The sequence below is a fragment of the Cicer arietinum genome, chromosome 5 (genome assembly GCF_000331145.2).
Source record: "Cicer arietinum cultivar CDC Frontier isolate Library 1 chromosome 5, Cicar.CDCFrontier_v2.0, whole genome shotgun sequence".
Taxonomy (NCBI): domain Eukaryota; kingdom Viridiplantae; phylum Streptophyta; class Magnoliopsida; order Fabales; family Fabaceae; genus Cicer; species Cicer arietinum.
In genome coordinates, this window is record NC_021164.2 from 23,758,235 (window position 1) to 23,772,176 (window position 13,942).

General features: G+C 35.4%; 1 protein-coding gene and 1 pseudogene across 1 annotated transcript; both read right to left on the minus strand.

The window, feature by feature from the left end:
• Window positions 1-324: 324 nt before the first annotated feature.
• LOC101502974 (pentatricopeptide repeat-containing protein At3g53170-like) lies at window positions 325-6,248 on the minus strand (annotated as a pseudogene).
• A 616-nt stretch (window positions 6,249-6,864) lies between these two features.
• On the minus strand, window positions 6,865-9,594 carry LOC101498852 (pentatricopeptide repeat-containing protein At4g14820-like). The gene is made up of 3 exons (XM_073369378.1): window positions 9,513-9,594; window positions 8,763-9,403; window positions 6,865-8,494 (listed from the first exon to the last, which is right to left on the minus strand). The coding sequence occupies exons 2-3, from the start codon at window positions 9,383-9,385 to the stop codon at window positions 6,901-6,903; spliced, it is 2,217 nt and encodes a 738-aa protein (XP_073225479.1). The 5' UTR covers window positions 9,386-9,403; window positions 9,513-9,594; the 3' UTR covers window positions 6,865-6,900.
• Between the last annotated feature and the right edge of the window lie 4,348 nt (window positions 9,595-13,942).

The following is a 13,942-nucleotide window of genomic DNA, read 5'->3' on the forward strand; positions in this document are numbered from 1 at the left end:
AGAAGCTAATGCGCGGTGAAATATGCGCATTTTGGCTTGCAGCAAGCCAACCCAAGCATTTGGGGTATGTTTGAGTTGGGTTGGGTTTCAGAGGGGGGGCGTTTTGGAGGGCTAAACGTATATCATGACATATTATATTTCAATGACTCTTTTAATTGATTTTAAAAACATTTTAGAAATGAAAAATAAGCACTCCCCTCCCTTTTCCTCAAACTCAAATCTCAAACATACCATTAGTCCAATGTGCACACCATTGTTGTCATCTCTGAGTTAGAACAGACATAGATTCCCTGCAAAGTACATACAAATTTTCAAATTCAGCATACAATGCAGATGGGTGATGATGTAGATCCTTATGCATAAAGCGCAATAACAATTAAGAGTTACAATGATAAAGACATGCATTTGACACACAAGAAAACAATTAGTGTTTATTAAACAAGGTACAAAAGCATTCAATAGAAACAATTAAATTATTTGTGGATTTAATTGGATCAACCTTGAAGGAAAAATTCATCTATAATGCAATATAATAAAGTTTTAATTGAATCATTGTTTCATTTAAGTATGAATAATAAACATTTTTTTATCCTTTTTAGGAAGCAGCATATCTAATCTACAATGGCTGCCTTTTGTACTTAAATGTAATTTTACTTGAATGTTTAATTGTTTATTAAAAACTCTATCTTTATTTAAACATATTTTTCATTAACAAGTATGATAATTTCATTAATATATAAAACAAAAGTACACATGTAAGTAATCTGGCATATTGCATCAAGTTGGATTTTAAAATCAAGTCTCAGTTTAATCCAATCCATTACAAAATCTCGTTTTTTATAGTGTCCACTTGATGATTTCAAAGTAATTTGATAGTTTATAAAAAAATGTAATTTGACAGTATAAAATAACACATCACTCATTTATAACTTTTTAAGGATTAAACTTAACTTAATACGCACTCAATTTCTCCAACCCAACACTCCAAAAGAATTTACTAAATGGGTCTCACTAACAACTTTATATCATCTATCAATAACTAAAAATCATTATATTTCAATAGTTTAATATTAAAACCGTGTGGGACCCATGGAGAGAGACAATGCTTAGTAAAGCATCTCTCCCTCATAGGTATCATATTAATTTTTCTCCCAACTAGAGTGCCAATATGGTATGTATTGCGCAAAATCCAACCATTGTGAATGGTCTTGTTACTATATTAATGAATTTTGTAATAGTAGAATGCGAAGGAGCTGTAAGAACTATGGAAAATGAAAATTCAACGAGGACAATGTTTTTAATGCATATGATATTCAAATACAGTTAAATTTTCCAAAATAGATCCTGTTGAAAATCCATCATTTGAAAGAATTTCATCCAAAGTCATGAATGTATCAATATATCACTTTGTTAGGAACCCAAGAATTAGAGGAAGAACACTTGCATTAAGATAAGATAATAAGAAATAATAGGAAAGAATACTCTCCTCCAAGGGTTTTCCCTTCACAATAGAGACTAAACTCTATTCAACAATTGATTACAATATTAAAAGACATCCCAAACCAACTACGAAGCTCCCTATTTATACACAATAATCCTAACTACCTGATAACCAACTTCTAGTAACTAATTCTCCTAATCTAAGTCCTAATAACTACACACTTACAAGTTAATTGTTAGAATATTATAAAATATCTTTTATATTATATTAGAGTATCTTGAGTTATTTTCTAGGATCAATTTATATTCATAGAGATATCTTAGAATATCTCATTATTTATTATGATTTATTTCTGATTTAGGGTTGAGTCTATGTTTCTCTATAAATAGAGATTAATATTGAGTCTTTTGTAATCAAGTCAACATTAAGCTATTACCAATAATATTCAAACCCTTATTATTTTCTCTCCTCCTTTTCTCTAAAATCCCACAACTTCAACATGGTATCAGAGCCTATTTCGATCCTCCTTGAACGATCCCGCCTCTATTCCGCTGCCGAGTTCCCAACAGTTAGGGAATATAATCATAGTTTCTCTTTTCCAACATTTTGACATGTTTCACTCGTTTTCGACACGTTTCGCTCGTTTTCCGTTCACTTCGCTATTGCCGCCGCTGCTACTATTTTCGGCAAATTTTTCTGCGAACAACGTCGTCATCTTCAGATCAGGTCATGCCCGAAAGCGTGTCGCCAAAAGCCGTCACACACGCTCTCACGCGCTGCTAATCTCTCATGCGAGTAGATCTGCCGTCGCCGTCTGCTGCCGACCGTCACTGCTGGAAACGTTTTCCGACACAACCACTTCCATTGTGTGTGGAATTGCCCAATCTACACAATCCAGATTTTTTTAGGTCAAAAGTTGCTCCACGCATGCTCATGTGCCTCCAAGATTTGTTGTGTTCATCTCACCTGCCGCCACCAACAGCCTCGAGCTCAGGCGCGTCAATCAGCCTTCCGACATAATGTTTCAGTCGTTTAGAATGAGTTTTCCTTTCTGGTTTCAGATCTGTTTTATGTTTTTCTTCCGAGCCACATGCGTACAGTTTGGCAATTTGTCCCAAATACACTGGCCCTATATTTGTCCCAGATGTATTGGCCTTGCCTTTCTCTCCCCGAAGCATGTGTCTTTCTCCTTGAAGCAAATTCAAGTTTAAATATTTTGAGTATCTGATATTATTGGTTTGAAGCTTCCAAATGCAGTTTTTAGAAGAACGGACCTTGCTTTGTTCAATTGCTTGCCATGAATTTCTCTCAGGCTGATGATCATTCCAGCTATCTGGCTAGACTATATTTATAGCAATTCTCTCCGACTTCACCTGCATCCCTGAGTTTCCTTTCCATTTTTTTTATTATTTTGCGGATCAAAACATTGTTTTCTTGTAGAATATTATAAAATATCTTATAATATCTTTTATATTATATTAGAGTATCTTGAGTTATTTTCTAGGATCAATTTATATCCATAGAGATATCTTAGAATATCTCATTATTTATTATGATTTATTCCTGATTTAGGGTTGAGTCTATGTTTCTCTATAAATAGAGATTAATATTGAGTCTTTTGTAATCAAGTCAACATTAAGCTATTACCAATAATATTCAAACCCTTATTATTTTCTCTCCTTTTCTCTAAAATCCCACAACTTCAACATTAATAATTTTATATCTTCTTTTTTATCCAACTACTATAAATAAAAATAATAACCTATAGTTAACAACTGCCAAATTGACAGATAAAGAACGATTTTCCCCCATAATATCCATGTAGTGAAGAAGAATATATGTTTACCTGCTAAAGTTCACAAATCTTTCCGACATAGGATCACCGTGGAAATTGAGGAATATAATTGTGTAGTCTGCAATCAAAGTTGGTCATGCTAGCATCCAATCAACTTGGTATCTATTAAACAAACATCTGGTACAAAGAGTCAGTGTTATTATTACCATTATTATATTATAAATATCATTCATGGGATAAAGAATCAATAGGAAGTACAAATGTGAGAGAGTGTGTTTGAAGAAAAACTCATGAAGCATAATTATTGCTGAAAATAGCAAAAATTATCAAGACAAAGAAAGCTACAAGTTCTGGCTTCCCTAGGACCGCGTCAAGACTCAGCCATAATCATCACCCCTATATGACGATGACAAAGGATACTACAAGAGCTCGCACGAAAGTTGACAGAAGGGTAAGATAGTAAGACTTGTCATGCACTGAGAAGTGCGTACACTCACATGCAAATGGTTGTTTAGTAAACAAGGAATTTTTCTATCTAGCAAAATAGGACTAGAACATACAAATTGCACCAAAAGAAAAAGTTGTGGAAATTGCAACATACCTAAGCTATCTTGGGCAGTAATCATCATGTTCTCCATCTTTTTAGCAGCCTCAGTCATGCCTTGGGAATTGTAAGCCTGGACCATGCAAGCAAAGGTGGCGCTGTCAGGCTCACAGTTTCTTTCTTTCATTGCCAAGAATAACTCCCCCATACTTTTTAAGTCGCCAGCCTGACTGTAGGTACTAATTATGCAATTAAAGAAGGGAGTATCCAAAACTACATCAGAATTTTCTACATGCCTCAACATTGAGTCAACTTTGTCAACAAGCCCTGCTTTGCTATATGCCTTGACAAGCGAACAATAAGTTACAGAATTCGGTTTCGTTCCTATATGCTTCATTTTTTTAAAGTGTCCATCCATCTTCTCAATTTTTCCAGCTTTTCCATAAACCTCGATAACAGTATTATACGTTAAAGTTGTCAGAGTGAAAAACCTCCTCTCCATGAAATCCATCACAGTTTTCATCTTACTATACATGCCTGCTTTTCCGTAGGCCTTTATCATCTTGTTGAATGTCTTTATATATGGCTTAATATTCATTAGCTGAAACTTATCGTACCACTTCTCCATCTTATCAATTTTTCCACAATATCTGTACAATCCTATCAAAGAATTCAGTGTGAAAACGTCCGGTTGACAGTTTCCATTTTCAATCATATCTGTCAATGAATTCTCCATCTGCTGAAACATGCCAGCCTTACCATATCCGTCGATTATGGAATTATATGTCACAGTTACATTCAATGCCTAGATATGACATATCCGCAAGAACGCTTTCGATTAAATCGAATCAATGAAATTTCGCACAGCAACTTAAAAGAACAGAATATGTATAAAATTCTGGTCTGCAATCAACGACTGATTTCATATCTTCAATCATAGAAAATGCCTAACGAAGGAGACCGCTTTGGCCGTAAGCGCTTACAAGAGCAGTGAAGACATCAACAGTAGGTTTAAGCCCTTCAAACTGCATGATCTCATAGAGCTGAATAGCCTCTTTATGCTGGTTGCATATGCTAAGCATCATCAACAGCTCAGTATATGTTTGGCATCTTGGCTCATACCAATGTTGCTTGCAAAGAAGTGCAAAAATCTGCAAAAGGAAATTGGTCACAGTACACAGACACAACTGAAGATTAAAAGGTTAATAAATTTCGGACATGATTCGCAACCTAAAACAAAAATCCAGTCATGTCTATAATATATTCCAAAGTGTCACTAGTTTTGCAAAATGTGCTTATGTTTGCACGTGCAAGTAGTAGTAGGTGAATGAGTGATTCAAGGATTAGAGTAGAATTAGGAAATGAGCAGACAAAAAAAAAACCAATGGCATTAAAGTTGAAAGTCCATAATTTCTGTCATATTCAAAATTTTCTTAACACATTCAAACTTCATCCAAATTAAAACTTTCCAAACTCAGCGAGTCACCTGCAAAACGAAAAATAGAACAGAAAAAACCATAGCATCATGAAACAGCTCACTTTCAAGGAACTCCTGGATTTACAGGACAGAATGTCACAGTTGACATACTTTTTCAATTTATCTACAAAACCAAGAGGCAATTGAGAAAATCCATAGCCCCAAGAGCCTCCATTTCTACCCAAAAAAATCTCAATTTAATCATTTAATAGCAGCTTCATACCCTCCATGAATCATTGCATTGCATTCAATCCAAAATTTAATTGTCAAAACATGAAAAGGAATAATTACACATGACACTAAGTCCACCCTCCCATACCCCATAATTTCATCATCCACCTGAAGAAAAAAAAATCCTAAAAACAAATAAATAGCTCAGTTAATTCAATCATTTCAAAAAAGCTTCATACCACCATGAATCATTGCATTGCACTCAACTCAAAAATTATTTGACAAAAAATGTAAATAAATAAATTCACATCAACTATGTAGTATTGCCACCTCATATTGAAGACTTGTCTGGCATCCCATACTAACAATCACTTCTATTTTCTTAAATTATTACTATTAATTGTCTACGTGTTGTCGTGTCTTTTGTCCTGTGCCCTTCTAACTGCTTCATAGCACATGACACTAAATTCACCCGCACACCCCATCAAAAATCAACTAAACCATACCAAAGAAAACATTCAACAGAATAAAGGATAATACTTAAAAACAAAAATTTCACAACAAAAAATTAAAATTAAGACGAACCTTGAGAGCAGTTTTCCACTAACACCCTTTGGTGGCTTCATCCAATGCTTCAAGAACCGCCTTAGGCCAAAGCTGTTTATGCTTCCACAGCAGCTTCAGTTCGGAGAATTCGTGACAAGTCCTTCTTAGTGTCTTTCTGAAGGCCTTCAGATGATGGCTTCGAAACCCGCTTCAACGATTGAACGCGAAAAGAAGAAGGTGGCTTTGAAGAATTGAAGTGGTTTTTGTTTGGAAATTACGTCGAACAGGTTATGGGTAACACATAACATGATATTTTTTACATTTTTAAAAAAGAAACATTCAAATACAATGCTTCTAATTTCCATTGCAATAATATCATCTACAACAATAATCTCCAAATGATTCACATTAATACAAAATAGTGTATTACCAAATTCAAGTGACATTTGATGAATTTTAATTGTTAGGTTAGGTATTGAGCATATAACAAATGACAACCACACTCTTTAAAAATAGTTTTGTTGGATCATTGAGTGAGATCTTTAAGTTACTCCCCAACTAAACAAGTTAGGGCATCATTTTATCAAGAGGGTCAACATAAATCAATAACCAAAACTATATCACAAAAGTATCTTGTCAAAGCTTCTCATCCAACTACACTTTTTAAAGTTTAATGGAGATGCACATTATAACTGTATTTTAAAACTAACCGCAACATACTCAATATTTATTAGACCTTAGTGTAAAACTAGTTTACCTCCAATCAAATTCATAGTATTTTTCATCAAACTAAAAATTAAGATGATTTTGTAGTAGTGATTAATGAACCTTCAGTACTAAGGTCCAAAACATGCAAAAATATCTACAGGAGTATAGGACAAGCACAAAAGTGAAGATTTGACAATGTAATAATTCAATAAAATGAATCACCAATAGTCTCTACAAGAACAAATACCACCACTTAAATGGTGAAATCTAGTCCTATCTCTCACAACAATCTCTACTTGATACACCTTCGAGACCAACTTCATAAAGGAGTGACAATCTTCACATATCCGAAGATTTTTAACTATGTGAATGCATGATTCTTTCCTCCTACTAATTAGCCCATAGCAAAGTGCTAGCTTTTCACTATGCCATAGAACCAATTCTTTTTTATCTTCCTCTTCTAAATCAATCAAAATACCTGAGGTACTAGGTTTGTACCCGACCAACTTCAATTGACTAACTACCTCATTTAATTTCTCATAAATTTCATTGGATTGTTTATGATATCTATCAGCCATCATAAACATATGAACCTTATTATTTAGTTCAATCCTACTACATGCCTTCTCCTTTGAGATACCTTTATGTTTCATTGATTTCCTGATGAGTCCAACATCATTCCACCTTTTTTCTTTGGCATAGATGTTTGACAAAACCACAAGTGCTCCATCATGAGTAGGCTCTAACTCAAGAAGCTGTTTGGCAGCAAACTCCCCCAACTCAATCTCACCATGAACTTGACAAGCAGACATAAGGGATCCCCAAATGATAACATTCGGCGCGAACGGCATTGTTTCGATAAGCTCAATAGCTTTTCTCAAGAGATTGGCTCTACAATACAGGTCAACCATGCAACCGTAGTGCTCACGAGTGGGAGAGATGCCATGCTCATTAATCATGGATGAAAATAATTTCTGGCCTTCCTCGACTAAACCTGCATGACCGCAAGCATAAAGGACACCGATAAATGTAATGCCATTGGGCTCAGTATTTTCTTCTTTCATCTTATGGAAAAGGTGTATTGCACTATTAGCATCTCCATGCATGGCAAAGGCATTGATCATACTGGACCAAGATATGACATTTTTTCTTGGCATATTCTCAAATACCTTTCTTGCCTTTCCCAAATTCCCACATTTGGCATACATATCAATGAGTGCATTGTTAACAGACAGAGCTCTTCCAAACCCATTTTCATCCGCATATGTATGAATCCATTTTGCATTAACAAGTGTGCCGACATGAGAACAAGCAGAAATGACACTAAGCATTGTGATCTGATCAGGCACTATTCTATGCCGTAGCATTTCATTGAACAATTTAAGAGCCTCATGAGGCTGCTCACTTTCAGCATAACCAGATATCATTGCACTCCAACAAACCAAATCCTTTTCAATCATTTGGTCAAATATGAAACGAGCATCCTTAACCATTCCAAGTTTTGCATAACCAGAAATCATTGCAGTCGAAACAATCAAATGTTTCGACAAGAGTCCATCATATAATTCCCTAGCCAACTCCATTGCACCACAATTTGCATACATGTTAATGAGAGCAGACTGTAAATGGGAGTTAAGAGCAATACCATTATCCTTAACAAACTCATGGATTGTTCTTCCATAGCTTAAATTTCCAACATGACCGCAAGCAGAAAGCACAGTACAAAGGATAACCGAATCAGGCTTCATATCAGAGGTTTTCATATCTTCAAAGAGCCTTAAAGCATCGTCATAATGACCATTCTGGCAGTACCTGTTTCAAAAAAAAAATCTTATCAGAAAAGTAGCAGGTAGCATGCTGGGAAGTAATTAAACGAAAATATTATGAGTAAATACTCAAACTGGTCCTTGAAATTGTAGAACCATGTAAACCTAGTCCTCACATTATCAATATTTAAAATTGATCACTAGAATTGCAAAATATTAATTGTCTCTCTGTCTGAATATGTTATGAGATATATATTTGACATTACTCAATTGGTTAACCGAATATGGTTATTTAGTCGAAAGATTATACATACCCATCAATGATAGTATTCCAAGCAACAGCATCTCGGTGAGACATTTTATCAAACAATAATCGTGCATCCATGATGCGGCGACAAGATGCATACATAGCAATTAAGGCGGTTTGAATAAAAGGGTCAGAAAGGAAGCCGAGTTTTGAGGCGAGACCGTGAATCTCCAAACCATGATTGAAGGCAGAAAGTTTAGAGACGGCCTTCAACAATGGGGGGAAGCTAAAGCTGTCGAGAGTGAAGGCATTAGTTGTTCTAAGGTTGTGATAGAGGAAAAGAGTGTTGTGAGGTGTGGGGCTACGGGAGAGATGGCGGAGGAGTTGGTTGGAGAAATGGGTATCTGTGTTTGGAAATTGGGAGAAAACAGAGAGTGCGTAGTGGAGGGTTGAAGAGGAAGAGGAAGAAGAAAGGACGAGTTTGGAAAGGAGGGATTCTGGGTTAGAATTGGAGCGAAGGATTTGGGCATGGAGTTGTTTGAGGTGAGAAAGTGTTGTGTGTGATGTCAACAATTGATGATGATGGGACATGCTGGCCATTGCCATGTCCATCGCCATACCAACGAACTTACTTCTATGCTCTATTTCGAGTAAGTTGACTCCTCTTTTGCAGTGGTGACTGAAAGTCATAATTAATTTTCATAAAATCTGCACGGATAAAAAAACCAGTTCATTGTTAAATGTTTTTACAGTTAAACAACAGTAAAATATTTTCCAACAATTTGAAATCATCAAAGCAACCTAATAGCATACTAACTTTAAATGTGAGAATAGATTCACATGAAAAGGCCGATTTTAGATTTTGTATCTATATCTCATTCCTAACCATTCAAAACAAAGAAAAAACGCCAACGCAATTAAATAATATTAAAAACAATGCAATTTATTTAAACGGCTAATCTTCGTACTTTAAGTAGGGCGGGGCAAAAACCCGCAGCCCGAAATAAACCGAATCGTCTGCGGTTCAATTTCTGTAACGGGTGGGTAAGAGCGGGTCCGCGAGTATTGCGGGTCAACGAAAACAGATCCATGTGGTTTATAATGGACGGATTCGGTTAAGGATTTTTGAACCACGGATACTCAGATCCGCTCGTTTTGAATTAATAATATTATATTTTAAAATATTAAGTTGTTTGTCTAAAAATCTGAGAGGTTTGTCCTCAGCCCAGAAAAAAAAAAAAAAAAAGGCCCAAATTAAGAATAAACCCACTTCCACTGCTCTCACTAAATATCTGAAATCCTAAAATTCTCATCTCATCTCATCACTCTCACTCTCAACTCACACTCACACCTAGAGGTGTAAAAAAACCTCTAACTTCAAAGCCCCCTATCAAAATAATATTTTTAAATTTCCGGGCCATTATTTCATGGGGCTTAAAGGAGAGGATCATGGGCTTATAGACCCCCAATATTTTGTTAATTTTGAGATTTTTTTCTTAAAAAATTTTTAAAATTTATTTTATTCGAAAAAATATAAAAAAAAAATATTTTTTTCTTGAAAAGTTTATCGAAAAAAAATCAAAATTTTTTTATCGAAAATTTTTTATTGGTGAAAAAATTGAAAAAAATTATTTCTCGAAAAATTAAAAAAAATTGATTTTTTTTATAAAAAAGTGGGGCTATAGGCCCACAAAATTTTAGAGGCTTTTAGTATTGGGGACTTTTTTTTTTGGGGCCTTTTAAATTATAAATTTTTTTGCCCCTCTAACATGTGGGTCGGGGCCAATAATTAGGGGGCTTGTCAAATTGACAGCTCTACTCACACTTCCACCAACTCTAGCAATTATGTTCGAAGCCACCACCACCGGTTCCGTCGACATTAATACACTCCTTCTTTTTTCCTTTTTCTTCTCTTCAACTATAAATGGAGAGGGTACATGCAACATGATCCTTCACAAACGCACATAGGTACATGCAAATTGATGAGTTGTGAGCAAGGACACAAGTACATTGTACTTACAATATTCTGCAGAAAGTTCTGCATAAACCTAACTCAAAACAGTGTCAACTGACATGTGATAACTCATTTACTCACTCATTCATGTTTTTCATGAAACCCAAAAGCAAGAATGTTCTCTGTTTTGTCAATAACGTTCTGGACAGCAATTAAACACATGTTTAATTGCTTTAAAATATATCTGACATTTGGGAAGTGTGTCCAACGGATATATTCATTTTAAATTGAATATTCAAAGCCTTTTAACATCTATAAATTGAAGATCAATTGGAAGATGAAGGCAAGAGTTCAATTTACAAATCTACCAACACTTGTTCAAGTAACAAGTCAAAAAAATTCTTCAAGCAAACTGCAGCTCTCTTCACTATATCTTTGGATTATTATTTACTGAATTTGTCTTTCATTTATCTCAAACAAGTGTTGAGAAGTTTCAAGATCACAAACACTTGTATCATACACATCATTTGTAACTCAAGTATATCTTTTTATGTTAGATTGAGCATGTTTGTAAAAATCCTTTCAAGGCTGAAAAGGTGATTGTAAAAATCCTTTCTAGGTTGAAAGGTGAAGATTGTAACAGATCAAAGTTGATATGGACTGGTGGTGTAAAAACCAAGAACGTTCTCCGTTTTGAAAACTTAGTGAAAAATCTCACGGTTGTGAGGACTGGATGTGGCCCGTATTGGGTGAACCATGATATATTTCTGTGTGATAAGTTAAATAGATAAGTTAAATTGTTGATTTTAACTAACCAAGAACGTTCTCCGTTTTTGGTCAGAAACCAAAAACGTTCTTCGTTTTCTGTTTTTACAACCGAGATCAATCTTGAGTTATTTTCTTAAGTTTTTAACAAGAAGTTTTAAACAGGAACATTTACAATTCAAACTCCCCATTTCTTGTAAATCGACATTGCTATTTCAAATATTTTGGCCATCCCAATTTCCACTATTGCTTTATAAACTGTTTTAGTACTGGTGGTAGGTTGTTGAGTCATCAACGGTCTAGATTTCATGAGGATACTTTGGAGGCACTTATGTGCTCACAAAGTTGGATAAAACATGAAAAACAAGGTAATGATTGTTGCAATATACTATTAATTCAATTAACTTTGTTTTTAGTTTAACTATTTGTTTTCTTTTATATTTTAGCAACTATTGGTATCATTGGATCGCTACAATATTTAGAATCGAAAGATAAACGTTTGTAAACTTTTCAATAATTTGATTATGAAGAGGTAAATAATTGTGATTTTATCTTTAAGAGTTTTTCTGTTGTTGTTATTAACAGTGACTTTATAATTATAAATAACTAATATAATACACATATCAATTTTTTTTTACAGATTTTGGACAATACTGTCCAATGACTTGTGTAACACTCCGATTTTCAAAGCGAGGGTATATTTTTTTTTTTCAAAAGAAATTGAACTAAAACAGAGAAATAAATAAGGAAATGCCTTTGGATAAACAATTGAGTCATTATAATTCACAAGCAGCGGAAAAGTTTCTCCAAATATATATCCAAAGCATTTAAACACAACAAATGGTACATGGAAGCCATTCAAATAAGATGTCAAACTGACAATATTAGTATAATTACAGTTTTCCAAATTAAAATACTCCAACCCAAAAGAATGACGTCTAGTCCCTATACATCAACCTAATCTGATCATCCTACAAAAAACTATACACCCTGAGTGATCTCCACGCGCCCCGTGAGATCCTCCTAACGTAGCTCCAGTCAAGCATTCCCATCCGTAGGGTACGAACCGGTAAGATCGTCCTGACTCTCATCTGAGGGCAAAACCCAGATTTCCACAATAGTTGTAAAGGGTCACCAACCGAAATTAACAGATAACACATAACATTTAAGTTTTAAATGCACAAAATAACCTTTCAACTAAGCATGCACCTTAAAAGGATTTCTCATATGCTAAAAGTTCATGTAATGCTTGCCAATTAAAAATGAAATCAAAATGAAGTTCTCAAACCATCAAGTAATACATAACTGACCAAAGCATTGATAAATCAATTGAGCAATCGATTATCTAACTCAAAATAAGGACTTCTGTTGAGCCAATCGATTGCCAAATCGATTTGGTCAGTTCTGCTGAGTTCCTGCATGACCAAATCGATTTCTAAGTCGATTTTGTCAGTTTTGCTGATTTACTAAAAAGCGTAAACCATAAACGTACTGCCTATCACGGGCCCGTATCGTTTACCGATGTGCCACCTATCACGGGTCTGCACGATTTACTAAAAAGCGTAAACCATAAACGTACTGCCTATCACGGGCCCGTATCGTTTACCGATGTGCCACCTATCACGGGTCTGCACGATTTACTAAAAAGCGTAAACCATAAACGTACTGCCTATCACGGGCCCGTATCGTTTACCGATGTGCCACCTATCACGGGTCTGCACGATTTACTAAAAAGCGTAAACCATAAACGTACTGCCTATCACGGGCCCGTATCGTTTACCGATGTGCCACCTATCACGGGTCTGCACGATTTACTAAAAAGCGTAAACCATAAACGTACTGCCTATCACGGGCCCGTATCGTTTACCGATGTGCCACCTATCACGGGTCTGCACGATTTACTAAAAAGCGTAAACCATAAACGTACTGCCTATCACGGGCCCGTATCGATTACCGAGGTGCCACCTATCACGGGTCTGCACGATTTACTAAAAAGCGTAAACCATAAACGTACTGCCTATCACGGGCCCGCATCGTTTACCGAGGTGCCACATATCACGGGTCTGCACGGTTTACTAAAATAACGTAAATTGTAAATGTACCGTCTATCACAGGCCAAAGTACTGTTTACCAAGGTGCCACCTATCACGGGTCTGCACAATTTACACAAAATCGAAAACCATAAACGTATTGCCTATCACGGGCCCGTAGCGTTTATCGAGGTGCCACCTATCACGGGTCTGCACGGTTTTCAAAAACGTAAATCATAAATGTACCGCCTATCACAGGCCAAAGTACTATTTATCAAGGTGCCACCTATCACGGGTCTGCACGATTTACAAAAAGAATGAAAATGCATGAGCATATACTGACTCCATCCACAACAATCGTTAAGCAAATGCAGATATTAAAAGATTCCCCATTTTTAATACTCACTTAACTTAAACGATTTTCACAACAAACATTAAGCAAACAGAAATATTAAGAGATTCCCCATTCTTAATACTCATTTAACCTAAACGATTTTC

Coding starts and splice junctions, on each gene's coding strand:
- LOC101498852 (XM_073369378.1), bottom strand. CDS start 9,385: ATGACTTTCAGTCACCACTGCAAAAGAGGAGTCAACTTACTCGAAATA. Junction 8,495..8,762: donor TGGAATACTATCATTGATGG/GTATGTATAATC, acceptor TTTTTGAAACAG/GTACTGCCAGAATGGTCATT.